This window comes from Ascaphus truei, chromosome 4 (genome assembly GCF_040206685.1).
Source record: "Ascaphus truei isolate aAscTru1 chromosome 4, aAscTru1.hap1, whole genome shotgun sequence".
NCBI classification, from domain to species: Eukaryota; Metazoa; Chordata; class Amphibia; order Anura; family Ascaphidae; genus Ascaphus; species Ascaphus truei.
In genome coordinates, this window is record NC_134486.1 from 422854822 (window position 1) to 422878385 (window position 23564).

At 58.2% G+C, this 23564-nt stretch overlaps 1 protein-coding gene across 1 annotated transcript in view; it reads left to right on the forward strand.

The window, feature by feature from the left end:
- Nucleotides 1–23564, forward strand: part of LOC142492482 (phosphofurin acidic cluster sorting protein 2-like) — a 330781-nt gene that overhangs the window by 90843 nt on the left and 216374 nt on the right. The window contains exon 8 of the mRNA XM_075595119.1: nucleotides 110–234. Within this exon, the coding sequence (XP_075451234.1) occupies nucleotides 110–234 (125 nt within the window). The remainder of the gene's footprint in view (nucleotides 1–109; nucleotides 235–23564) is intronic.

The window sequence follows — 23564 nt, forward strand, 5'->3', positions numbered from 1 at the left end:
CTGGGAACACTTCCCTTCTGATGAAGCTGCTGAGTGGCACTGCTGTTAGGATAGTATGTGAGTGTCGCCTGTGCCCACCACACACACTCACCAAGTCACCCTTTATTAGGAGCCCGGTGACCCGCTGGCTGCTGTACCCCTGGCTGCAGAGCCGAGTTCCTGGGAGGGCACAGAGCGGGTGCCACATCTGGGCACGATTGGCAGAACCGAGTCACAGAATGTCATGTCACCCAGGTGAGGAGACTTCACAAAGAGGAATGGGGCATGACAGGAGCATGTACCCATGGAGGAACAGCATTGGAGGGCAGAAGGGGTCAATGTAAAGGGGTGTCAGTATTAGAGGGTAGGAGGAGGTAGTGCTGGGGTGTCAGTATTAGAGGGTAGGAGGGGGCAGTGCTGGGAGTGTCAGTATTAGTGGGTAGGAGGAGACAGTGCTGGGGGTGTCAGTATTAGTGGGTAGGAAGAGGCAGTGCTGGGGGTGTCAGTATTAGTGGGTAGGAAGAGGCAGTGCTGGGGGTGTCAGTATTAGAGGGTAGCAGGAGGCAGTGCTGGGGGTGTCAGTATTAGTGGGTAGGAGGGGGCAGTGCTGGGGGTGTCAGTATTAGTGGGTAGGAGGGGGCAGTGCTGGGGGTGTCAGTATTAGTGGGTAGGAGGGGGCAGTGCTGGGGGTGTCAGTATTAGTGGGTAGGAGGAGGCAGTGCTGGGGGTGTCAGTATTAGTGGGTAGGAGGGGGCAGTGCTGGGGGTGTCAGTATTAGTGGGTAGGAGGGGGCAGTGCTGGGGGTGTCAGTATTAGAGGGTATGAGGAGGCAGTGCTGGGGGTGTCAGTATTAGAGGGTTGGAGGGGGCAGTGCTGGGAGTGTCAGTATTAGTGGGTAGGAGGGGGCAGTGCTGGGTGTGTCAGTATTAGAGGGTAGGAGGAGGCAGTGCTGGGGGTGTCAGTATTAGAGGGTAGGAGGAGGCAGTGCTGGGGGTGTCAGTATTAGTGGGTAGGAGGAGGCAGTGCTGGGGGTGTCAGTATTAGTGGGTAGGAGGAGGCAGTGCTGGGGTGTCAGTATTAGTGGGTAGGAGGAGGCAGTGCTGGGGGTGTCAGTATTAGAGGGTAGGAGGGGGCAGTGCTGGGAGTGTCAGTATTAGTGGGTAGGAGGAGGCAGTGCTGGGGGTGTCAGTATTAGTGGGTAGGAGGGGCAGTGCTGGGAGTGTCAGTATTAGAGGGTAGGAGGAGGCAGTGCTGGGGGTGTCAGTATTAGAGGTTAGGAGAGGGCAGTGCTGGGGGTATCAGTATTAGAGGGTAGGAGGGGGCAGTGCTGGGGGTGTCAGTATTAGTGGGTAGGAGGGGCAGTGCTGGGGGTGTCAGTATTAGAGGGTAGGAGGAGGCAGTGCTGGGGGTGTCAGTATTAGTGGGTAGGAGGAGGCAGTGCTGGGGGTATCAGTATTAGAGGGTAGGAGGAGGCAGTGCTGGGGGTGTCAGTATTAGAGGGTAGGAGGGGCAGTGCTGGTGGTGTCAGTATTAGAGGGTAGGAGGGGCAGTGCTGGGAGTGTCAGTATTAGTGGGTAGGAGGGGGCAGTGATGGGGGTGTCAGTATTAGAGGGTAGGAGAGGGCAGTGCTGGGGGTGTCAGTATTAGAGGGTAGATGGGGGCAGTGCTGGGGGTGTCAGTATTAGTGGGTAGGAGGAGGCAGTGCTGGGGGTGTCAGTATTAGAGGGTAGGAGGGGGCAGTGCTGGGGGTGTCAGTATTAGTGGGTAAGAGGAGGCAGTGCTGGGGGTGTCAGTATTAGAGGGTAGATGGGGGCAGTGCTGGGGGTGTCCGTATTAGAGGGTAGGAGGGGGCAGTGCTGGGGGTGTCAGTATTAGAGGGTAGATGGGGGCAGTGCTGGGGGTGTCAGTATTAGTGGGTAGGAGGAGGCAGTGCTGGGGGTGTCAGTATTAGTGGGTAGGAGGAGGCAGTGCTGGGGGTGTCCGTATTAGAGGGTAGGAGGGGGCAGTGATGGGGGTGTCAGTATTAGTTGGTAGGAGGCGGCAGTGCTGGGGGTGTCAGTATTAGTGGGTAGGAGGGGGCAGTGCTGGGGGTGTCAGTATTAGTGGGTAGGAGGGGCAGTGCTGGGGGTGTCAGTATTAGTGGGTAGGAGGGGCAGTGCTGGGGGTGTCAGTATTAGTGGGTAGGAGGGGGCAGTGCTGGGGGTGTCAGTATTAGTGGGTAGGAGGGGGCAGTGCTGGGGGTGTCAGTATTAGTGGGTAGGAGGGGCAGTGCTGGGGGTGTCAGTATTAGAGGGTAGATGGGGCAGTGCTGGGAGTGTCAGTATTAGTGGGTAGGAGGGTGCAGTGCTGGGGGTGTCAGTATTAGAGGGTAGGAGGGGGCAGTGCTGGGGGTGTCTCTGTATTAGAGGGTAGGAGGAGGCAGTGCTGGGGGTGTCAGTATTAGTGGGTAGGAGGAGGCAGTGCTGGGGGTGTCAGTATTAGTGGGTAGGAGGGAGCAGTGCTGGGGTGTCAGTATTAGAGGGTAGGAGGGGGCAGTGCTGGGGGTGTCAGTATTAGAGGGTAGATGGGGCAGTGCTGGGAGTGTCAGTATTAGTGGGTAGGAGGGGGCAGTGCTGGGGGTGTCAGTATTAGAGGGTAGGAGGGGCAGTGCTGGGAGTGTCAGTATTAGAGGGTAGGAGGGGGCAGTGCTGAGGGTGTCAGTATTAGAGGGTAGGAGGGGGCAGTGCTGGGGGTGTCAGTATTAGAGGGTAGGAGGAGGCAGTTCTGGGGGTGTCAGTATTAGTGGGTAGAAGGGAGCAGTGCTGGGGGTATCAGTATTAGAGGGTAGGAGGGGGCAGTGCTGGGGGTGTCAGTATTAGAGGGTAGGAGGGGCAGTGCTGGGGTCGTCAGTATTAGAGGGTAGGAGGGAGCAGTGCTGGGGGTGTCAGTATTAGAGGGTAGGAAGAGGCAGTGCTGGGGGTGTCAGTATTAGAGGGTAGGAGGGGCAGTGCTGGGGGTGTCAGTATTAGAGGAGGGTAGGAGGGGGCAGTATTAGAGGAGGGTAGGAGTGGGGGTAGGAGGGGGGGTCGGTGTTAGAGGAGGTTAGGAGGGGGGTGTCGATATTAGAGGAGGGTAGGAGGGGGGTGTCGGTATTAGAGGAGGGTAGGAGAGGGGGTGTCAGTATTAGAGGGGGTAGGAGGGGGGGTGTCACTATTAGAGGAGGGGGGGTGTCAGTATTAGAGGAGGGTAGGAGGGGGGTGGTCAGTATTAGAGGAGGGTAGGAGGGGGGTGTCGGTATTAGAGGAGGGTAGGAGTGGGGTGTCGGTATTAGAGGAGGGTAGGAGTGGGGTGTCGGTGTTAGAGGAGGGTAGGAGTGGGGTGTCTGTATTAGAGGAGGGTAGGAGGGGGGTGTCGATATTAGAGGAGGGTAGGAGGGGGGTGTCGGTATTAGAGGAGGGTAGGAAGGGGGTGTCGGTATTAGAGGAGGGTAGGAGGGGGGTGTCGATATTAGAGGAGGGTAGGAGGGGGGTGTCGGTATTAGAGGAGGGTAGGAGAGGGGGTGTCAGTATTAGAGGGGGTAGGAGGGGGGTGTCACTATTAGAGGAGGGTAGGAGGGGGGGTGTCAGTATTAGAGGAGGGTAGGAGGGGGGTGTCGGTATTAGAGGAGGGTATGAGGAGGGTGTCGGTATTAGAGGAGGGTAGGAGGGGGGTGTCGGTATTAGAGGAGGGTAGGAGGGGGGTGTCGATATTAGAGGAGGGTAGGAGTGGGGTATCGGTATTAGAGGAGGGTAGGAGGGGGGTGTCGGTATTAGAGGAGGGTGTCGGTATTAGAGGAGGGTAGGAGGGGGGTGTCGGTATTAGAGGAGGGTAGGAGGGGGGTGTCGGTATTAGAGGAGGGTAGGAGGGGGGTGTCGGTATTAGAGGAGGGTAGGAGGGGGGTGTCGGTATTAGAGGAGGGTAGGAGGGGGGTGTCGGTATTAGAGGAGGGTAGGAGTGGGGGTGTCGGTATTAGAGGAGAATAGGAGGAGGGTGTCGGTATTAGAGGAGGGTAGGAGGAGGGTGTCGGTATTAGAGGAGGGTTGGAGGGGGGTGTCGATATTAGAGGAGGGTAGGAGGGGGGTGTCGGTATTAGAGGAGGGTAGGAGTGGGGGTGTCGGTATTAGAGGAGGGTAGGAGGGGGGTGTCGGTATTAGAGGCGGGTAGGAGGGGGGTGTCGGTATTAGAGGAGGGTAGGTGGGGGGTGTCGGTATTAGAGGAGGGTAGGAGGGGGGTGTTGGTATTTGAGGAGGGTAGGAGGGGGGTGTCGGTATTAGAGGAGGGTAGGAGGGGGGTGTCGGTATTAGAGGAGGGTAGGAGGGGGGTGTCAGTATTAGAGGAGGGTAGGAGGGGGGTGTCAGTATTTGAGGAGGGTAGGAGGGGGGTGTCGGTATTAGAGGAGGGTAGGAGGGGGGTGTCGGTATTAGAGGAGGATAGGAGTGGGGTGTCGGTATTAGAGGAGGGTAGGAGGGGGGTAGGAGGGGGGTGTTGGTATTAGAGGAGGATAGGAGGGGGGTAGGAGTGGGGGTGTCGGTATTAGAGGAGGATAGGAGGGGGGTAGAAATGGGGGTGTCGGTATTAGAGGAGTGTAGGAGGGGGGTGTCGGTATTAGAGGAGGGTAGGAGGAGTGTGTCGGTATTAGAGGAGGGTAGGAGGGGGGTGTCGGTATTAGAGGAGGGTAGGAGGGGGGTCTCAGTATTAGAGGAGGGTAGGAGGGGGGTGTCGGTATTAGAGGAGGGTAGGAGTGGGGGTGTCGGTATTAGAGGAGGGTAGGAGTGGGGGTGTCGGTATTAGAGGAGGGTAGGAGGGGGGTGTCGGTATTAGAGGAGGGTAGGAAGGGGGTTTTGGTATTAGAGGAGGGTAGGAGGAGGGTGTCAGTATTAGAGGAGGGTAGGAGGGGGGTGTCAGTATTAGAGGAGGGTAGGAGGAGTGTTTCGGTATTAGAGGAGGGTAGGAGGGGGGTGTCGGTATTAGAGGAGGGTAGGAGTGGGGGTGTCGGTATTAGAGGAGGGTAGGAGGGGGGTCTCAGTATTAGAGGAGGGTAGGAGGGGGGTGTCGGTATTAGAGGAGGGTAGGAGTGGGGGTGTCAGTATTAGAGGGTAGGAGGGGCAGTGCTGGTGGTGTCAGTATTAGAGGGTAGGAGGGGCAGTGCTGGGAGTGTCAGTATTAGTGGGTAGGAGGGGGCAGTGATGGGGGTGTCAGTATTAGAGGGTAGGAGGGGGCAGTGCTGGGGGTGTCAGTATTAGTGGGTAGGAGGGGGCAGTGCTGGGGGTGTCAGTATTAGAGGGTAGGAGGGGGCAGTGCTGGGGGTGTCAGTATTAGAGGGTAGGAGGGGGCAGTGCTGGGAGTGTCAGTATTAGTGGGTAGGAGGGGGCAGTGATGGGGGTGTCAGTATTAGAGGGTAGGAGGGGGCAGTGATGGGGGTGTCAGTATTAGTTGGTAGGAGGCGGCAGTGCTGGGGGTGTCAGTATTAGTGGGTAGGAGGGGGCAGTGCTGGGGGTGTCAGTATTAGAGGGTAGATGGGGGCAGTGCTGGGGGTGTCAGTATTAGTGGGTAGGAGGAGGCAGTGCTGGGGGTGTCAGTATTAGAGGGTAGGAGGGGGCAGTGCTGGGGGTGTCAGTATTAGTGGGTAGGAGGAGGCAGTGCTGGGGGTGTCAGTATTAGAGGGTAGATGGGGGCAGTGCTGGGGGTGTCAGTATTAGTGGGTAGGAGGAGGCAGTGCTGGGGGTGTCAGTATTAGTGGGTAGGAGGAGGCAGTGCTGGGGGTGTCCGTATTAGAGGGTAGGAGGGGGCAGTGATGGGGGTGTCAGTATTAGTTGGTAGGAGGCGGCAGTGCTGGGTTTGTCAGTATTAGTGGGTAGGAGGGGGCAGTGCTGGGGGTGTCAGTATTAGTGGGTAGGAGGGGCAGTGCTGGGGGTGTCAGTATTAGTGGGTAGGAGGGGCAGTGCTGGGGGTGTCAGTATTAGTAGGTAGGAGGGGGCAGTGCTGGGGGTGTCAGTATTAGTGGGTAGGAGGGGGCAGTGCTGGGGGTGTCAGTATTAGTGGGTAGGAGGGGCAGTGCTGGGGGTGTCAGTATTAGAGGGTAGATGGGGCAGTGCTGGGAGTGTCAGTATTAGTGGGTAGGAGGGTGCAGTGCTGGGGGTGTCAGTATTAGAGGGTAGGAGGGGGCAGTGCTGGGGGTGTCTCTGTATTAGAGGGTAGGAGGAGGCAGTGCTGGGGGTGTCAGTATTAGTGGGTAGGAGGAGGCAGTGCTGGGGGTGTCAGTATTAGTGGGTAGGAGGGAGCAGTGCTGGGGTGTCAGTATTAGAGGGTAGGAGGGGGCAGTGCTGGGGGTGTCAGTATTAGAGGGTAGATGGGGCAGTGCTGGGAGTGTCAGTATTAGTGGGTAGGAGGGGGCAGTGCTGGGGGTGTCAGTATTAGAGGGTAGGAGGGGCAGTGCTGGGAGTGTCAGTATTAGAGGGTAGGAGGGGGCAGTGCTGAGGGTGTCAGTATTAGAGGGTAGGAGGGGGCAGTGCTGGGGGTGTCAGTATTAGAGGGTAGGAGGAGGCAGTTCTGGGGGTGTCAGTATTAGTGGGTAGAAGGGAGCAGTGCTGGGGGTATCAGTATTAGAGGGTAGGAGGGGGCAGTGCTGGGGGTGTCAGTATTAGAGGGTAGGAGGGGCAGTGCTGGGGTCGTCAGTATTAGAGGGTAGGAGGGAGCAGTGCTGGGGGTGTCAGTATTAGAGGGTAGGAAGAGGCAGTGCTGGGGGTGTCAGTATTAGAGGGTAGGAGGGGCAGTGCTGGGGGTGTCAGTATTAGAGGAGGGTAGGAGGGGGCAGTATTAGAGGAGGGTAGGAGTGGGGGTAGGAGGGGGGGTCGGTGTTAGAGGAGGTTAGGAGGGGGGTGTCGATATTAGAGGAGGGTAGGAGGGGGGTGTCGGTATTAGAGGAGGGTAGGAGGGGGGTGTCGGTATTAGAGGAGGGTAGGAGAGGGGGTGTCAGTATTAGAGGGGGTAGGAGGGGGGGTGTCACTATTAGAGGAGGGGGGGTGTCAGTATTAGAGGAGGGTAGGAGGGGGGTGGTCAGTATTAGAGGAGGGTAGGAGGGGGGTGTCGGTATTAGAGGAGGGTAGGAGTGGGGTGTCGGTATTAGAGGGGGGTAGGAGTGGGGTGTCGGTGTTAGAGGAGGGTAGGAGTGGGGTGTCTGTATTAGAGGAGGGTAGGAGGGGGGTGTCGATATTAGAGGAGGGTAGGAGGGGGGTGTCGGTATTAGAGGAGGGTAGGAAGGGGATGTCGGTATTAGAGGAGGGTAGGAGGGGGGTGTCGATATTAGAGGAGGGTAGGAGAGGGGTGTCGGTATTAGAGGAGGGTAGGAGAGGGGGTGTCAGTATTAGAGGGGGTAGGAGGGGGGGTGTCACTATTAGAGGAGGGTAGGAGGGGGGGTGTCAGTATTAGAGGAGGGTAGGAGGGGGGTGTCGGTATTAGAGGAGGGTATGAGGAGGGTGTCGGTATTAGAGGATGGTAGGAGGGGGGTGTCGGTATTAGAGGAGGGTAGGAGGGGGGTGTCGATATTAGAGGAGGGTAGGAGTGGGGTATCGGTATTAGAGGAGGGTAGGAGGAGGGTGTCGGTATTAGAGGAGGGTAGGAGGGGGGTGTCGGTATTAGAGGAGGGTTGGAGGGGGGTGTCGATATTAGAGGAGGGTAGGAGGGGGGTGTCGGTATTAGAGGAGGGTAGGAGTGGGGGTGTCGGTATTAGAGGAGGGTAGGAGGGGGGTGTCGGTATTAGAGGCGGGTAGGAGGGGGGTGTCGGTATTAGAGGAGGGTAGGTGGGGGGTGTCGGTATTAGAGGAGGGTAGGAGGGGGGTGTTGGTATTTGAGGAGGGTAGGAGGGGGGTGTCGGTATTAGAGGAGGGTAGGAGGGGGGTGTCGGTATTAGAGGAGGGTAGGAGGGGGGTGTCAGTATTAGAGGAGGGTAGGAGGGGGGTGTCAGTATTTGAGGAGGGTAGGAGGGGGGTGTCGGTATTAGAAGAGGATAGGAGTGGGGTGTCGGTATTAGAGGAGGGTAGGAGGGGGGTGTCGGTATTAGAGGAGGGTAGGAGTGGGGTGTTGGTATTAGAGGAGGGTAGGAGGGGGGTGTCGGTATTAGAGGAGGGTAGGTGGGGGGTGTCGGTATTAGAGGAGGGTAGGAGGGGGGTGTTGGTATTTGAGGAGGGTAGGAGGGGGGTGTCGGTATTAGAGGAGGGTAGGAGGGGGGTGTCGGTATTAGAGGAGGGTAGGATGGGGGTGTCAGTATTAGAGGAGGGTAGGAGGGGGGTGTCAGTATTTGAGGAGGGTAGGAGGGGGGTGTCGGTATTAGAGGAGGATAGGAGTGGGGTGTCGGTATTAGAGGAGGGTAGGAGGGGGGTAGGAGGGGGGTGTCGGTATTAGAGGAGGATAGGAGTGGGGTGTTGGTATTAGAGGAGGATAGGAGGGGGGTAGGAGTGGGGGTGTCGGTATTAGAGGAGGATAGGAGGGGGGTAGAAATGGGGGTGTCGGTATTAGAGGAGTGTAGGAGGGGGGTGTCGGTATTAGAGGAGGGTAGGAGGAGTGTGTCGGTATTAGAGGAGGGTAGGAGGGGGGTGTCGGTATTAGAGGAGGGTAGGAGGGGGGTCTCAGTATTAGAGGAGGGTAGGAGGGGGGTGTCGGTATTAGAGGAGGGTAGGAGTGGGGGTGTCGGTATTAGAGGAGGGTAGGAGTGGGGGTGTCGGTATTAGAGGAGGGTAGGAGGGGGGTGTCGGTATTAGAGGAGGGTAGGAAGGGGGTGTTGGTATTAGAGGAGGGTAGGAGGAGGGTGTCAGTATTAGAGGAGGGTAGGAGGGGGGTGTCGGTATTAGAGGAGGGTAGGAGGAGTGTGTCGGTATTAGAGGAGGGTAGGAGGGGGGTGTCGGTATTAGAGGAGGGTAGGAGGGGGGTGTCGGTATTAGAGGAGGGTAGGAGGGGGGTGTCGGTATTAGAGGAGGGTAGGAGTGGGGGTGTCGGTATTAGAGGAGGGTAGGAGGGGGGTGTCGGTATTAGAGGCGGGTAGGAGGGGGGTGTCGGTATTAGAGGAGGGTAGGTGGGGGGTGTCGGTATTAGAGGAGGGTAGGAGGGGGGTGTTGGTATTTGAGGAGGGTAGGAGGGGGGTGTCGGTATTAGAGGAGGGTAGGAGGGGGGTGTCGGTATTAGAGGAGGGTAGGAGGGTGGTGTCGGTATTAGAGGAGGGTAGGAGGGGGGTGTCAGTATTTGAGGAGGGTAGGAGGGGGGTGTCGGTATTAGAGGAGGGTAGGAGGGGGGTGTCGGTATTAGAGGAGGATAGGAGTGGGGTGTCGGTATTAGAGGAGGGTAGGAGGGGGGTAGGAGGGGGGTGTCGGTATTAGAGGAGGATAGGAGGGGGGTAGGAGTGGGGGTGTCGGTATTAGAGGAGGATAGGAGGGGGGTAAAAATGGGGGTGTCGGTATTAGAGGAGTGTAGGAGGGGGGTGTCGGTATTAGAGGAGGGTAGGAGGAGTGTGTCGGTATTAGAGGAGGGTAGGAGGGGGGTGTCGGTATTAGAGGAGGGTAGGAGGGGGGTCTCAGTATTAGAGGAGGGTAGGAGTGGGGGTGTCGGTATTAGAGGAGGGTAGGAGTGGGGGTGTCGGTATTAGAGGAGGGTAGGAGGGGGGTCTCAGTATTAGAGGAGGGTAGGAGGGGGGTGTCGGTATTAGAGGAGGGTAGGAAGGGGGTGTTGGTATTAGAGGAGGGTAGGAAGAGGTGTCAGTATTAGAGGAGGGTAGGAGGGGGGTGTCGGTATTAGAGGAGGGTAGGAGGAGTGTGTCGGTATTAGAGGAGGGTAGGAGGGGGGTGTCGGTATTAGAGGAGGGTAGGAGTGGGGGTGTCGGTATTAGAGGAGGGTAGGAGGGGGGTGTCGGTATTAGAGGAGGGTAGGAGGGGGGTGTCGGTATTAGAGGAGGGTAGGAGGGGGGTGTCGGTATTAGAGGAGGGTAGGAGGGGGGTGTCAGTATTAGAGGAGGGTAGGAGGGGGTGTCGGTATTAGAGGAGGGTGTCGGTATTAGAGGAGGGTAGGAGGGGGGTGTCGGTATTAGAGGAGGGTAGGAGGGGGTGTCGGTATTAGAGGAGGGTAGGAGTGGGGGTGTCGGTATTAGAGGAGGGTAGGAGGGGGGTGTCAGTATTAGAGGAGGGTAGGAGGGGGTGTCGGTATTAGAGGAGGGTGTCGGTATTAGAGGAGGGTAGGAGGGGGGTGTCGGTATTAGAGGAGGGTAGGAGGGGGGTGTCGGTATTAGAGGAGGGTAGGAGGGGGGTGTCGGTATTAGAGGAGGGTAGGAGGGTGGTGTCGGTATTAGAGGAGGGTAGGAGGGGGGTGTCGGTATTAGAGGAGGGTAGGAGGGTGGTGTCGGTATTAGAGGAGGGTAGGAGGGGGGTCTCAGTATTAGAGGAGGGTAGGAGGGGGGTGTCGGTATTAGAGGAGGGTAGGAGGGGGGTGTCGGTATTAGAGGCGGGTAGGAGGAGGGTGTCGGTATTAGAGGAGGGTTGGAGGGGGGTGGCGGTATTAGAGGAGGGTAGGAGGGGGGTGTCGGTATTAGAGGAGGGTAGGAGGGGGGTGTCGGTATTAGAGGAGGGTAGGAGGGGGGTGTCGGTATTAGAGGAGGGTAGGAGGAGTGTGTCGGTATTAGAGGAGGGTAGGAGGGGGGTGTCAGTATTAGAGGAGGGTTGGAGGGGGGTGTCGGTATTAGAGGAGGGTAGGAGGGGGGTCTCAGTATTAGAGGAGGGTAGGAGGGGGGTGTCGGTATTAGAGGAGGGTAGGAGGAGGGTGTCAGTATTAGAGGAGGGTAGGAGGGGGGTGTCAGTATTAGAGGAGGGACTGGAGGGGGGTGTCGGTATTAGAGGAGGGTAGGAGGGGGGTCTCAGTATTAGAGGAGGGTAGGAGGGGGGTGTCGGTATTAGAGGAGGGTAGGAGGAGGGTGTCAGTATTAGAGGAGGGTAGGAGGGGGGTGTCGGTATTAGAGGAGGGTAGGAGGGGGGTGTCGGTATTAGAGGAGGGTAGGAGTGGGGTGTCGGTATTAGAGGAGGGTAGGAGGGGGGTGTCAGTATTAGAGGAGGGTAGGAGGGGGGTGTCGATATTAGAGGAGGGTAGGAGGGGGGTGTCGGTATTAGAGGAGGGTAGGAGGGGGGTGTCGGTATTAGAGGAGGGTAGGAGTGGGGGTGTCGGTATTAGAGGAGGGTAGGAGGGGGGTGTCGGTATTAGAGGAGGGTAGGAGGGGGGTGTCGGTATTAGAGGAGGGTAGGAGGGGGGTGTCGGTATTAGAGGAGGGTAGGAGGGGGGTCTCAGTATTAGAGGAGGGTAGGAGGGGGGTGTCGGTATTAGAGGAGGGTAGGAAGGGGGTGTCGGTATTAGAGGAGGGTAGGAGGGTGGTGTCGGTATTAGAGGAGGGTAGGAGTGGGGGTGTCGGTATTAGAGGAGGGTAGGAGGGGGGTGTCGGTATTAGAGGAGGGTAGGAGGGGGGTGTCGGTATTAGAGGAGGGTAGGAGGGGGGTGTCGGTATTAGAGGAGGGTAGGAAGGGGGTGTCGGTATTAGAGGAGGGTAGGAGTGGGGGTGTCGGTATTAGAGGAGGGTAGGAGGGGGGTGTCGGTATTAGAGGAGGGTAGGAGGAGGGTGTCGGTATTAGAGGAGGGTAGGAGGGGGGTGTCGGTATTAGAGGAGGGTAGGAGTGGGGTGTCGGTATTAGAGGAGGGTAGAAATGGGGGTGTCGGTATTAGAGGAGGGTAGGAGGGGGTGTCGGTATTAGAGGAGGGTAGGAGTGGGGGTGTCAGTATTAGAGGAGGGTAGGAGGGGGGTGTCGGTATTAGAGGGGGGTAGGAGGGGGGTATCGGTATTAGAGGAGGGTAGGAGGGGGGTGTCGGTATTAGAGGAGGGTAGGAGGAGTGTGTCGGTATTAGAGGAGGGTGTCGGTATTAGAGGAGGGTAGGAGGGGGGTGTCGGTATTAGAGGAGGGTAGGAGGGGGGTGTCGGTATTAGAGGAGGGTAGGAGGGGGGTCTCAGTATTAGAGGAGGGTAGGAGGGGGGTGTCGGTATTAGAGGAGGGTAGGAGGGGGGTCTCAGTATTAGAGGAGGGTAGGAGTGGGGGTGTCGGTATTAGAGGAGGGTAGGAGTGGGGGTGTCGGTATTAGAGGAGGGTAGGAGGGGGGTGTCGGTATTAGAGGAGGGTAGGAGGGGGGTGTCGGTATTAGAGGAGGGTAGGAGGGGGGTGTCGGTATTAGAGGAGGGTAGGAAGGGGGTGTTGGTATTAGAGGAGGGTAGGAGGAGGGTGTCAGTATTAGAGGAGGGTAGGAGGGGGGTGTCGGTATTAGAGGAGGGTAGGAGGGGGGTGTCGGTATTAGAGGAGGGTAGGAGGGGGGTGTCGGTATTAGAGGAGGGTAGGAGTGGGGGTGTCGGTATTAGAGGAGGGTAGGAGGGGGGTGTCGGTATTAGAGGAGGGTAGGAGGGGGGTGTCGGTATTAGAGGAGGGTAGGAGGGGGGTGTCAGTATTAGAGGAGGGTAGGAGGGGGTGTCGGTATTAGAGGAGGGTGTCGGTATTAGAGGAGGGTAGGAGGGGGGTGTCGGTATTAGAGGAGGGTAGGAGGGGGTGTCGGTATTAGAGGAGGGTAGGAGTGGGGGTGTCGGTATTAGAGGAGGGTAGGAGGGGGGTGTCAGTATTAGAGGAGGGTAGGAGGGGGTGTCGGTATTAGAGGAGGGTAGGAGGGGGGTAGAAATGGGGGTGTCGGTATTAGAGGAGGGTAGGAGGGGGGTGTCGGTATTAGAGGGGGGTAGGAGGGGGGTATCGGTATTAGAGGAGGGTAGGAGTGGGGTGTCGGTATTAGAGGAGGGTGTCGGTATTAGAGGAGGGTAGGAGGGGGTGTCGGTATTAGAGGAGGGTGTCGGTATTAGAGGAGGGTAGGAGGGGGGTGTCGGTATTAGAGGAGGGTAGGAGGGGGTGTCGGTATTAGAGGAGGGTAGGAGTGGGGGTGTCGGTATTAGAGGAGGGTAGGAGGGGGGTGTCGGTATTAGAGGAGGGTGTCGGTATTAGAGGAGGGTAGGAGGGGGGTAGAAATGGGGGTGTCGGTATTAGAGGAGGGTAGAAGGGGGGTGTCGGTATTAGAGGGGGGTAGGAGGGGGGTATCGGTATTAGAGGAGGGTAGGAGTGGGGTGTCGGTATTAGAGGAGGGTAGGAGTGGGGGTGTCGGTATTAGAGGAGGGTAGGAGGGGGGTGTCGGTATTAGAGGAGGGTAGGAGGAGTGTGTCGGTATTAGAGGAGGGTAGGAGGGGGGTGTCGGTATTAGAGGAGGGTAGGAGGGGGGTCTCAGTATTAGAGGAGGGTAGGAGTGGGGGTGTCGGTATTAGAGGAGGGTAGGAGTGGGGGTGTCGGTATTAGAGGAGGGTAGGAGGGGGGTGTCGGTATTAGAGGAGGGTAGGAAGGGGGTGTTGGTATTAGAGGAGGGTAGGAGGGGGGTGTCGGTATTAGAGGAGGGTAGGAAGGGGGTGTTGGTATTAGAGGAGGGTAGGAGGAGGGTGTCAGTATTAGAGGAGGGTAGGAGGGGGGTGTTGGTATTAGAGGAGGGTAGGAGGGGGGTGTCGGTATTAGAGGAGGGTAGGAGGGGGGTGTCAGTATTAGAGGAGGGTAGGAGGGGGTGTCGGTATTAGAGGAGGGTAGGAGGGGGGTGTCAGTATTAGAGGAGGGTAGGAGGGGGTGTCGGTATTAGAGGAGGGTGTCGGTATTAGAGGAGGGAAGGAGGGGGGTGTCGGTATTAGAGGAGGGTAGGAGGGGGGTGTCGGTATTAGAGGAAGGTAGGAGGGGGGTGTCGGTATTAGAGGAGGGTAGGAGGGGGGTGTCGGTATTAGAGGAGGGTAGGAGTGGGGGTGTCGGTATTAGAGGAGGGTAGGAGGGGGGTGTCGGTATTAGAGGAGGGTAGGAGGGGGGTGTCGGTATTAGAGGAGGGTAGGAGGGGGGTGTCAGTATTAGAGGAGGGTAGGAGGGGGGTGTCGGTATTAGAGGAGGGTGTCGGTATTAGAGGAGGGTAGGAGGGGGGTGTCGGTATTAGAGGAGGGTAGGAGGGGGTGTCGGTATTAGAGGAGGGTAGGAGTGGGGGTGTCGGTATTAGAGGAGGGTAGGAGGGGGGTGTCAGTATTAGAGGAGGGTAGGAGGGGGTGTCGGTATTAGAGGAGGGTGTCGGTATTAGAGGAGGGTAGGAGGGGGGTGTCGGTATTAGAGGAGGGTAGGAGGGGGGTGTCGGTATTAGAGGAGGGTAGGAGGAGGGTGTCGGTATTAGAGGAGGGTTGGAGGGGGGTGTCGGTATTAGAGGAGGGTAGGAGGGTGGTGTCGGTATTAGAGGAGGGTAGGAGGGTGGTGTCGGTATTAGAGGAGGGTAGGAGGAGGGTGTCGGTATTAGAGGAGGGTTGGAGGGGGGTGTCGGTATTAGAGGAGGGTAGGAGGGTGGTGTCGGTATTAGAGGAGGGTAGGAGGGTGGTGTCGGTATTAGAGGAGGGTAGGAGGAGGGTGTCGGTATTAGAGGAGGGTTGGAGGGGGGTGTCGGTATTAGAGGAGGGTAGGAGGGGGGTGTCGGTATTAGAGGAGGGTAGGAGGGGGGTGTCGGTATTAGAGGAGGGTAGGAGGGGGGTGTCGGTATTAGAGGAGGGTAGGAGGGGGGTGTCGGTATTAGAGGAGGGTAGGAGGGGGGTGTCGGTATTAGAGGAGGGTAGGAGGGGGGTCTCAGTATTAGAGGAGGGTAGGAGGGGGGTGTCGGTATTAGAGGAGGGTAGGAGTGGGGGTGTCGGTATTAGAGGAGGGTAGGAGGAGGGTGTCAGTATTAGAGGAGGGTAGGAGGGGGGTGTCGGTATTAGAGGAGGGTAGGAGGAGTGTGTCGGTATTAGAGGAGGGTAGGAGGGGGGTGTCGGTATTAGAGGAGGGTAGGAGTGGGGGTGTCGGTATTAGAGGAGGGTAGGAGGGGGGTGTCGGTATTAGAGGAGGGTAGGAGGGGGGTGTCAGTATTAGAGGAGGGTAGGAGGGGGTGTCGGTATTAGAGGAGGGTGTCGGTATTAGAGGAGGGTAGGAGGGGGGTGTCGGTATTAGAGGAGGGTAGGAGGGGGTGTCGGTATTAGAGGAGGGTAGGAGTGGGGGTGTCGGTATTAGAGGAGGGTAGGAGGGGGGTGTCGGTATTAGAGGAGGGTAGGAGGGGGGTGTCGGTATTAGAGGAGGGTAGGAGGGTGGTGTCGGTATTAGAGGAGGGTAGGAGGGGGGTGTCGGTATTAGAGGAGGGTAGGAGGGTGGTGTCGGTATTAGAGGAGGGTAGGAGGGGGGTGTCGGTATTAGAGGAGGGTAGGAGGGGGGTGTCGGTATTAGAGGAGGGTAGGAGGGGGGTGTCAGTATTAGAGGAGGGTAGGAGGGGGGTGTCGGTATTAGAGGAGGGTAGGAGGGGGGTGTCGGTATTAGAGGAGGGTAGGAGGGGGGTGTCGGTATTAGAGGAGGGTGTCGGTATTAGAGGAGGGTAGGAGGGGGGTGTCGGTATTAGAGGAGGGTAGGAGGGGGGTGTCGGTATTAGAGGAGGGTAGGAGGGGGTGTCGGTATTAGAGGAGGGTAGGAAGGGGGTGTCAGTATTAGAGGAGGGTAGGAGGGGGGTGTCGATATTAGAGGAGGGTAGGAGGGGGGTGTCGGTATTAGAGGAGGGTAGGAGGGGGGTGTCGGTATTAGAGGAGGGTAGGAGGGGGTGTCGGTATTAGAGGAGGGTAGGAGGGGGGTGTCGGTATTAGAGGAGGGTAGGAGGGGGGTGTCGGTATTAGAGGAGGGTAGGAGGGGGGTGTCGGTATTAGAGGAGGGTGTCGGTATTAGAGGAGGGTAGGAGGGGGGTGTCGGTATTAGAGGAGGGTAGGAGGGGGGTGTCGGTATTAGAGGAGGGTAGGAGGGGGGTGTCAGTATTAGAGGAGGGTAGGAGGGGGTGTCGGTATTAGAGGAGGGTAGGAGGGGGGTGTCAGTATTAGAGGAGGGTAGGAGGGGGTGTCGGTATTAGAGGAGGGTGTCGATATTAGAGGAGGGTAGGAGGGGGGTGTCGGTATTAGAGGAGGGTAGGAGGGGGGTGTCGGTATTAGAGGGGGGTAGGAGGGGGGTATCGGTATTAGAGGAGGGAAGGAGGGGGGTGTCGGTATTAGAGGAGGGAAGGAGGGGGGTGTCGGTATTAGAGGAGGGAAGGAGGGGGGTGTCGGTATTAGAGGAGGGTAGGAGGGGGGTGTCGGTATTAGAGGAGGGTAGGAGGAGGTGTCGGTATTAGAGGAGGGTAGGAGGGGGGTGTCGGTATTAGAGGAGGGTAGGAGGGGGGTGTCGGTATTAGAGGAGGGTGTCGGTATTAGAGGAGGGTAGGAGGGGGGTGTCGGTATTAGAGGAGGGTAGGAGGGGGGTGTCGGTATTAGAGGAGGGTAGGAGGGGGTGTCGGTATTAGAGGAGGGTAGGAGGGGGGTGTCAGTATTAGAGGAGGGTAGGAGGGGGGTGTCGATATTAGAGGAGGGTAGGAGGGGGGTGTCGGTATTAGAGGAGGGTAGGAGGGGGGTGTCGGTGTTAGAGGAGGGTAGGAGGGGGGTGTCGGTATTAGAGGAGGGTAGGAGGGGGGTGTCGGTATTAGAGGAGGGTAGGAGGGGGGTGTCGGTATTAGAGGAGGGTGTCGGTATTAGAGGAGGGTAGGAGGGGGGTGTCGGTATTAGAGGAGGGTAGGAGGGGGGTGTCGGTATTAGAGGAGGGTAGGAGGGGGGTGTCAGTATTAGAGGAGGGTAGGAGGGGGTGTCGGTATTAGAGGAGGGTAGGAGGGGGGTGTCAGTATTAGAGGAGGGTAGGAGGGGGTGTCGGTATTAGAGGAGGGTGTCGGTATTAGAGGAGGGTAGGAGGGGGGTGTCGGTATTAGAGGAGGGTAGGAGGGGGGTGTCGGTATTAGAGGGGGGTAGGAGGGGGGTGTCGGTATTAGAGGAGGTTAGGAGTGGGGTGTCGGTATTAGAGGAGGGTAGGAGTGGGGTGTCGGTATTAGAGGAGGGTGTCGGTATTAGAGGAGGGTAGGAGGGGGGTGTCGGTATTAGAGGAGGGTAGGAGGGGGGTGTCGGTATTAGAGGAGGGTAGGAGGGGGGTGTCGGTATTAGAGGAGGGTAGGAGGGGGGTGTCGGTATTAGAGGAGGGTAGGAGTGGGGGTGTCGGTATTAGAGGAGGGTAGGAGGGGGGTGTCAGTATTAGAGGAGGGTAGGAGGGGGTGTCGGTATTAGAGGAGGGTGTCGGTATTAGAGGGGGGTAGGAGGGGGTGTCGGTATTAGAGGAGGGTAGGAGGGGGGTGTCGGTATTAGAGGAGGGTAGGAGGGGGGTGTCGGTATTAGAGGAGGTTAGGAGTGGGGTGTCGGTATTAGAGGAGGGTAGGAGTGGGGTGTCGGTATTAGAGGAGGGAAGGAGGGGGGTGTCGGTATTAGAGGAGGGAAGGAGGGGGGTGTCGGTATTAGAGGAGGGAAGGAGGGGGGGTGTCGGTATTAGAGGAGGGTAGGAGGGGGGTGTCGGTATTAGAGGAGGGTAGGAGGGGGTGTCGGTATTAGAGGAGGGTAGGAGGGGGGTGTCGGTATTAGAGGAGGGTAGGAGGGGGGTGTCGGTATTAGAGGAGGGTAGGAGGGGGGTGTCGGTATTAGAGGAGGGTGTCGGTATTAGAGGAGGGTAGGAGGGGGGTGTCGGTATTAGAGGAGGGTAGGAGGGGGGTGTCGGTATTAGAGGAGGGTAGGAGGGGGGTGTCGGTATTAGAGGAGGGTAGGAGGGGGGTGTCGGTATTAGAGGAGGGTAGGAGGGGGTGTCGGTATTAGAGGAGGGTAGGAGGGGGGTGTCGGTATTAGAGGAGGGTAGGAGGGGGGTGTCGGTATTAGAGGAGGGTAGGAGGGGGGTGTCGGTATTAGAGGAGGGTGTCGGTATTAGAGGAGGGTAGGAGGGGGGTGCCGGTATTAGAGGAGGGTAGGAGGGGGGTGTCGGTATTAGAGGAGGGGGTGTCGGTATTAGAGGAGGGTAGGAGGGGGGTGTCAGTATTAGAGGAGGGTAGGAGGGGGGTGTCGATATTAGAGGAGGGTAGGAGGGGGGTGTCGGTATTAGAGGAGGGTAGGAGGGGGGTGTCGGTATTAGAGGAGGGTAGGAGGGGGTGTCGGTATTAGAGGAGGGTAGGAGGGGGGTGTCGGTATTAGAGGAGGGTAGGAGGGGGGTGTCAGTATTAGAGGAGGGTAGGAGGGGGTGTCGGTATTAGAGGAGGGTAGGAGGGGGGTGTCAGTATTAGAGGAGGGTAGGAGGGGGGTGTCGGTATTAGAGGAGGGTAGGAGGGGGGTGTCGGTATTAGAGGAGGGTAGGAGGGGGGTGTCGGTATTAGAGGAGGGTGTCGGTATTAGAGGAGGGTAGGAGGGGGGTGTCGGTATTAGAGGAGGGTAGGAGGGGGGTGTCGGTATTAGAGGGGGGTAGGAGGGGGGTATCGGTATTAGAGGAGGGAAGGAGGGGGGTGTCGGTATTAGAGGAGGGAAGGAGGGGGGTGTCGGTATTAGAGGAGGGAAGGAGGGGGGTGTCGGTATTAGAGGAGGGAAGGAGGGGGGTGTCGGTATTAGAGGAGGGTAGGAGGGGGGTGTCGGTATTAGAGGAGGGTAGGAGGAGGTGTCGGTATTAGAGGAGGGTAGGAGGGGGGTGTCGGTATTAGAGGAGGGTAGGAGGGGGGTGTCGGTATTAGAGGAGGGTAGGAGGGGGGTGTCGGTATTAGAGGAGGGTGTCGGTATTAGAGGAGGGTAGGAGGGGGGTGTCGGTATTAGAGGAGGGTAGGAGGGGGGTGTCAGTATTAGAGGAGGGTAGGAGTGGGGGTGTCGGTATTAGAGGAGGGTAGGAGGAGGGTGTCGGTATTAGAGGAGGGTAGGAGGGGGGTGTCAGTATTAGAGGAGGGTAGGAGTGGGGGTGTCGGTATTAGAGGAGGGTAGGAGGGGGGTGTCGGTATTAGAGGAGGGTAGGAGGGGGGTGTCGGTATTAGAGGAGGGTGTCGGTATTAGAGGAGGGTAGGAGGGGGGTGTCGGTATTAGAGGAGGGTAGGAGGGGGGTGTCAGTATTAGAGGAGGGTAGGAGGGGGTGTCGGTATTAGAGGAGGGTAGGAGGGGGGTGTCAGTATTAGAGGAGGGTAGGAGGGGGTGTCGGTATTAGAGGAGGGTGTCGGTATTAGAGGAGGGTAGGAGGGGGGTGTCGGTATTAGAGGAGGGTAGGAGGGGGGTGTCGGTATTAGAGGGGGGTAGGAGGGGGGTATCGGTATTAGAGGAGGGATGGAGGGGGGTGTCGGTATTAGAGGAGGGAAGGAGGGGGGTGTCGGTATTAGAGGAGGGAAGGAGGGGGGTGTCGGTATTAGAGGAGGGAAGGAGGGGGGTGTCGGTATTAGAGGAGGGTAGGAGGGGGGTGTCGGTATTAGAGGAGGGTAGGAGGGGGTGTCGGTATTAGAGGAGGGTAGGAGGGGGGTGTCGGTATTAGAGGAGGGTAGGAGGGGGGTGTCGGTATTAGAGGAGGGTAGGAGGGGGGTGTCGGTATTAGAGGAGGGTGTCGGTATTAGAGGAGGGTAGGAGGGGGGTGTCGGTATTAGAGGAGGGTAGGAGGGGGGTGTCGGTATTAGAGGAGGGTAGGAGGGGGGTGTCAGTATTAGAGGAGGGTAGGAGGGGGGTGTCGATATTAGAGGAGGGTAGGAGGGGGGTGTCGGTATTAGAGGAGGGTAGGAGGGGGGTGTCGGTATTAGAGGAGGGTAGGAGGGGGTGTCGGTATTAGAGGAGGGTAGGAGGGGGGTGTCGGTATTAGAGGAGGGTAGGAGGGGGGTGTCGGTATTAGAGGAGGGTAGGAGGGGGGTGTCGGTATTAGAGGAGGGTGTCGGTATTAGAGGAGGGTAGGAGGGGGGTGTCGGTATTAGAGGAGGGTAGGAGGGGGGTGTCGGTATTAGAGGAGGGTAGGAGGGGGGTGTCGGTATTAGAGGAGGGTAGGAGGGGGGTGTCGGTATTAGAGGAGGGTGTCGGTATTAGAGGAGGGTAGGAGGGGGGTGTCGGTATTAGAGGAGGGTAGGAGGGGGGTCTCGGTATTAGAGGAGGGTAGGAGGGGGTGTCGGTATTAGAGGAGGGAAGGAGGGGGGTGTCGGTATTAGAGGAGGGTAGGAGGGGGGTGTCGGTATTAGAGGAGGGAAGGAGGGGGGTGTCGGTATTAGAGGAGGATAGGAGGGGGGTGTCGGTATTAGAGGAGGATAGAAGGGGGGTGTCGGTATTAGAGGAGGGTAGGAGGGGGGTGTCGGTATTAGAGGAGGGTAGGAGGGGGGTGTCGGTATTAGAGGAGGGTAGGAGGGGGGTGTCGGTATTAGAGGAGGGTAGGAGGGGGGTGTCGGTATTAGAGGAGGGTAGGAGGGGTGTGTCGGTATTAGAGAAGGGTAGGAGGGGGGTGTCGGTATTAGAGGAGGGTAGGAGGGGTGTGTCGGTATTAGAGGAGGGTAGGAGGGGGGTGTCGGTATTAGAGGAGGGTAGGAGGGGGGTGTCGGTATTAGAGGAGGGTAGGAGGGGGGTGTCGGTATTAGAGGGGGGTAGGAGGGGGGTGTCGGTATTAGAGGAGGGTAGGAGGGGGGTGTCGGTATTAGAGAAGGGTAGGAGGGGGGTGTCGGTATTAGAGGAGGGTAGGAGGGGGGTGTCGGTATTAGAGAAGGGTAGGAGGGGGGTGTCGGTATTAGAGGAGGGTAGGAGGGGGGTGTCGGTATTAGAGGAGGGTAGGAGGGGGGTGTCGGTATTAGAGGGGGGTAGGAGGGGGGTGTCGGTATTAGAGGGGGGTATCGGTATTAGAGGAGGTTAGGAGGGGGGTGTCGGTATTAGAGGAGGGTAGGAGGGGGGTGTCGGTATTAGAGAAGGGTAGGAGGGGGGTGTCGGTATTAGAGGAGGGTAGGAGGGGGGTGTCGGTATTAGAGAAGGGTAGGAGGGGGGTGTCGGTATTAGAGGAGGGTAGGAGGGGTGTGTCGGTATTAGAGGAGGGTAGGAGGGGGGTGTCGGTATTAGAGGGGGGTAGGAGGGGGGTGTCGGTATTAGAGGAGGGTAGGAGGGGGGTGTCGGTATTAGAGAAGGGTAGGAGGGGGGTGTCGGTATTAGAGGAGGGTAGGAGGGGGGTGTCGGTATTAGAGGAGGGTAGGAGGGGGGTAGAAATGGGGGTGTCGGTATTAGAGGAGGGTAGGAGGGGGGTGTCGGTATTAGAGGAGGGTAGGAGTGGGGTGTCGGTATTAGAGGGGGGTAGGAGGGGGTGTCGGTATTAGAGGAGGGAAGGAGGGGGTGTCGGTATTAGAGGAGGGTAGGAGGGGGTGTCGGTATTAGAGGAGGGAAGGAGGGGGGTGTCGGTATTAGAGGAGGGTAGGAGGGGGGTGTCGGTATTAGAGGAGGGAAGGAGGGGGGTGTCGGTATTAGAGGAGGGTAGGAGGGGGGTGTCGGTATTAGAGGAGGGTAGGAGGGGGGTGTCGGTATTAGAGGAGGGAAGGAGGGGGGTGTCGGTATTAGAGGAGGGTAGGAGGGGGGTGTCGGTATTAGAGGAGGGTAGGAGGGGGGTGTCGGTATTAGAGGAGGGTAGGAGGGGGGTATCGGTATTAGAGGAGGGTAGGAGGGGGGTGTCGGTATTAGAGGAGGGAAGGAGGGGGGTGTCGGTATTAGAGGAGGGAAGGAGGGGGGTGTCGGTATTAGAGGAGGGTAGGAGGGGGGTGTCGGTATTAGAGGAGGGTAGGAGGGGGGTGTCGGTATTAGAGGAGGGAAGGAGGGGGGTGTCGGTATTAGAGGAGGGTAGGAGGGGGGTGTCGGTATTAGAGGAGGGTAGGAGGGGGGTGTCGGTATTAGAGGAGGGTAGGAGGGGGGTATCGGTATTAGAGGAGGGTAGGAGGGGGGTGTCGGTATTAGAGGGGGGTAGGAGGGGGGTGTCGGTATTAGAGGAGGGTAGGAGGGGGGTCTCAGTATTAGAGGAGGGTAGGAGGGGGGTGTCGGTATTAGAGGAGGGTAGGAGTGGGGGTGTCGGTATTAGAGGAGGGAAGGAGGGGGGTGTCGGTATTAGAGGAGGGTAGGAGGGGGGTGTCGGTATTAGAGGGGGGTAGGAGGGGGGTGTCGGTATTAGAGGGGGGTATCGGTATTAGAGGAGGTTAGGAGGGGGGTGTCGGTATTAGAGGAGGGTAGGAGGGGGGGTGTCGGTATTAGAGAAGGGTAGGAGGGGGGTGTCGGTATTAGAGGAGGGTAGGAGGGGGGTGTCGGTATTAGAGAAGGGTAGGAGGGGGGTGTCGGTATTAGAGGAGGGTAGGAGGGGTGTGTCGGTATTAGAGGAGGGTAGGAGGGGGGTGTCGGTATTAGAGGGGGGTAGGAGGGGGGTGTCGGTATTAGAGGAGGGTAGGAGGGGGGTGTCGGTATTAGAGAAGGGTAGGAGGGGGGTGTCGGTATTAGAGGAGGGTAGGAGGGGGGTGTCGGTATTAGAGGAGGGTAGGAGGGGGGTAGAAATGGGGGTGTCGGTATTAGAGGAGGGTAGGAGGGGGGTGTCGGTATTAGAGGAGGGTAGGAGTGGGGTGTCGGTATTAGAGGGGGGTAGGAGGGGGTGTCGGTATTAGAGGAGGGAAGGAGGGGGTGTCGGTATTAGAGGAGGGTAGGAGGGGGTGTCGGTATTAGAGGAGGGAAGGAGGGGGGTGTCGGTATTAGAGGAGGGTAGGAGGGGGTGTCGGTATTAGAGGAGGGAAGGAGGGGGGTGTCGGTATTAGAGGAGGGTAGGAGGGGGGTGTCGGTATTAGAGGAGGGTAGGAGGGGGTGTCGGTATTAGAGGAGGGTGTCGGTATTAGAGGAGGGAAGGAGGGGGGTATCGGTATTAGAGGAGGGTAGGAGGGGGTGTCGGTATTAGAGGAGGGAAGGAGGGGGGTATCGGTATTAGAGGAGGGTAGGAGGGGGGTGTCGGTATTAGAGGAGGGTAGGAGGGGGGTGTCGGTATTAGAGGAGGGAAGGAGGGGGGTGTCGGTATTAGAGGAGGGTAGGAGGGGGGTGTCAGTATTAGAGGAGGGTAGGAGGGGGGTGTCGATATTAGAGGAGGGTAGGAGGGGGGTGTCGGTATTAGAGGAGGGTAGGAGGGGGGTGTCGGTATTAGAGGAGGGTAGGAGGGGGTGTCGGTATTAGAGGAGGGTAGGAGGGGGGTGTCGGTATTAGAGGAGGGTAGGAGGGGGGTGTCAGTATTAGAGGAGGGTAGGAGGGGGTGTCGGTATTAGAGGAGGGTAGGAGGGGGGTGTCAGTATTAGAGGAGGGTGTCGGTATTAGAGGAGGGTAGGAGGGGGGTGTCAGTATTAGAGGAGGGTAGGAGGGGGGTGTCGGTATTAGAGGAGGGTAGGAGGGGGGTGTCGGTATTAGAGGAGGGTAGGAGGGGGGTGTCGGTATTAGAGGAGGGTGTCGGTATTAGAGGAGGGTAGGAGGGGGGTGTCGGTATTAGAGGAGGGTAGGAGGGGGGTGTCGGTATTAGAGGGGGGTAGGAGGGGGGTATCGGTATTAGAGGAGGGAAGGAGGGGGGTGTCGGTAT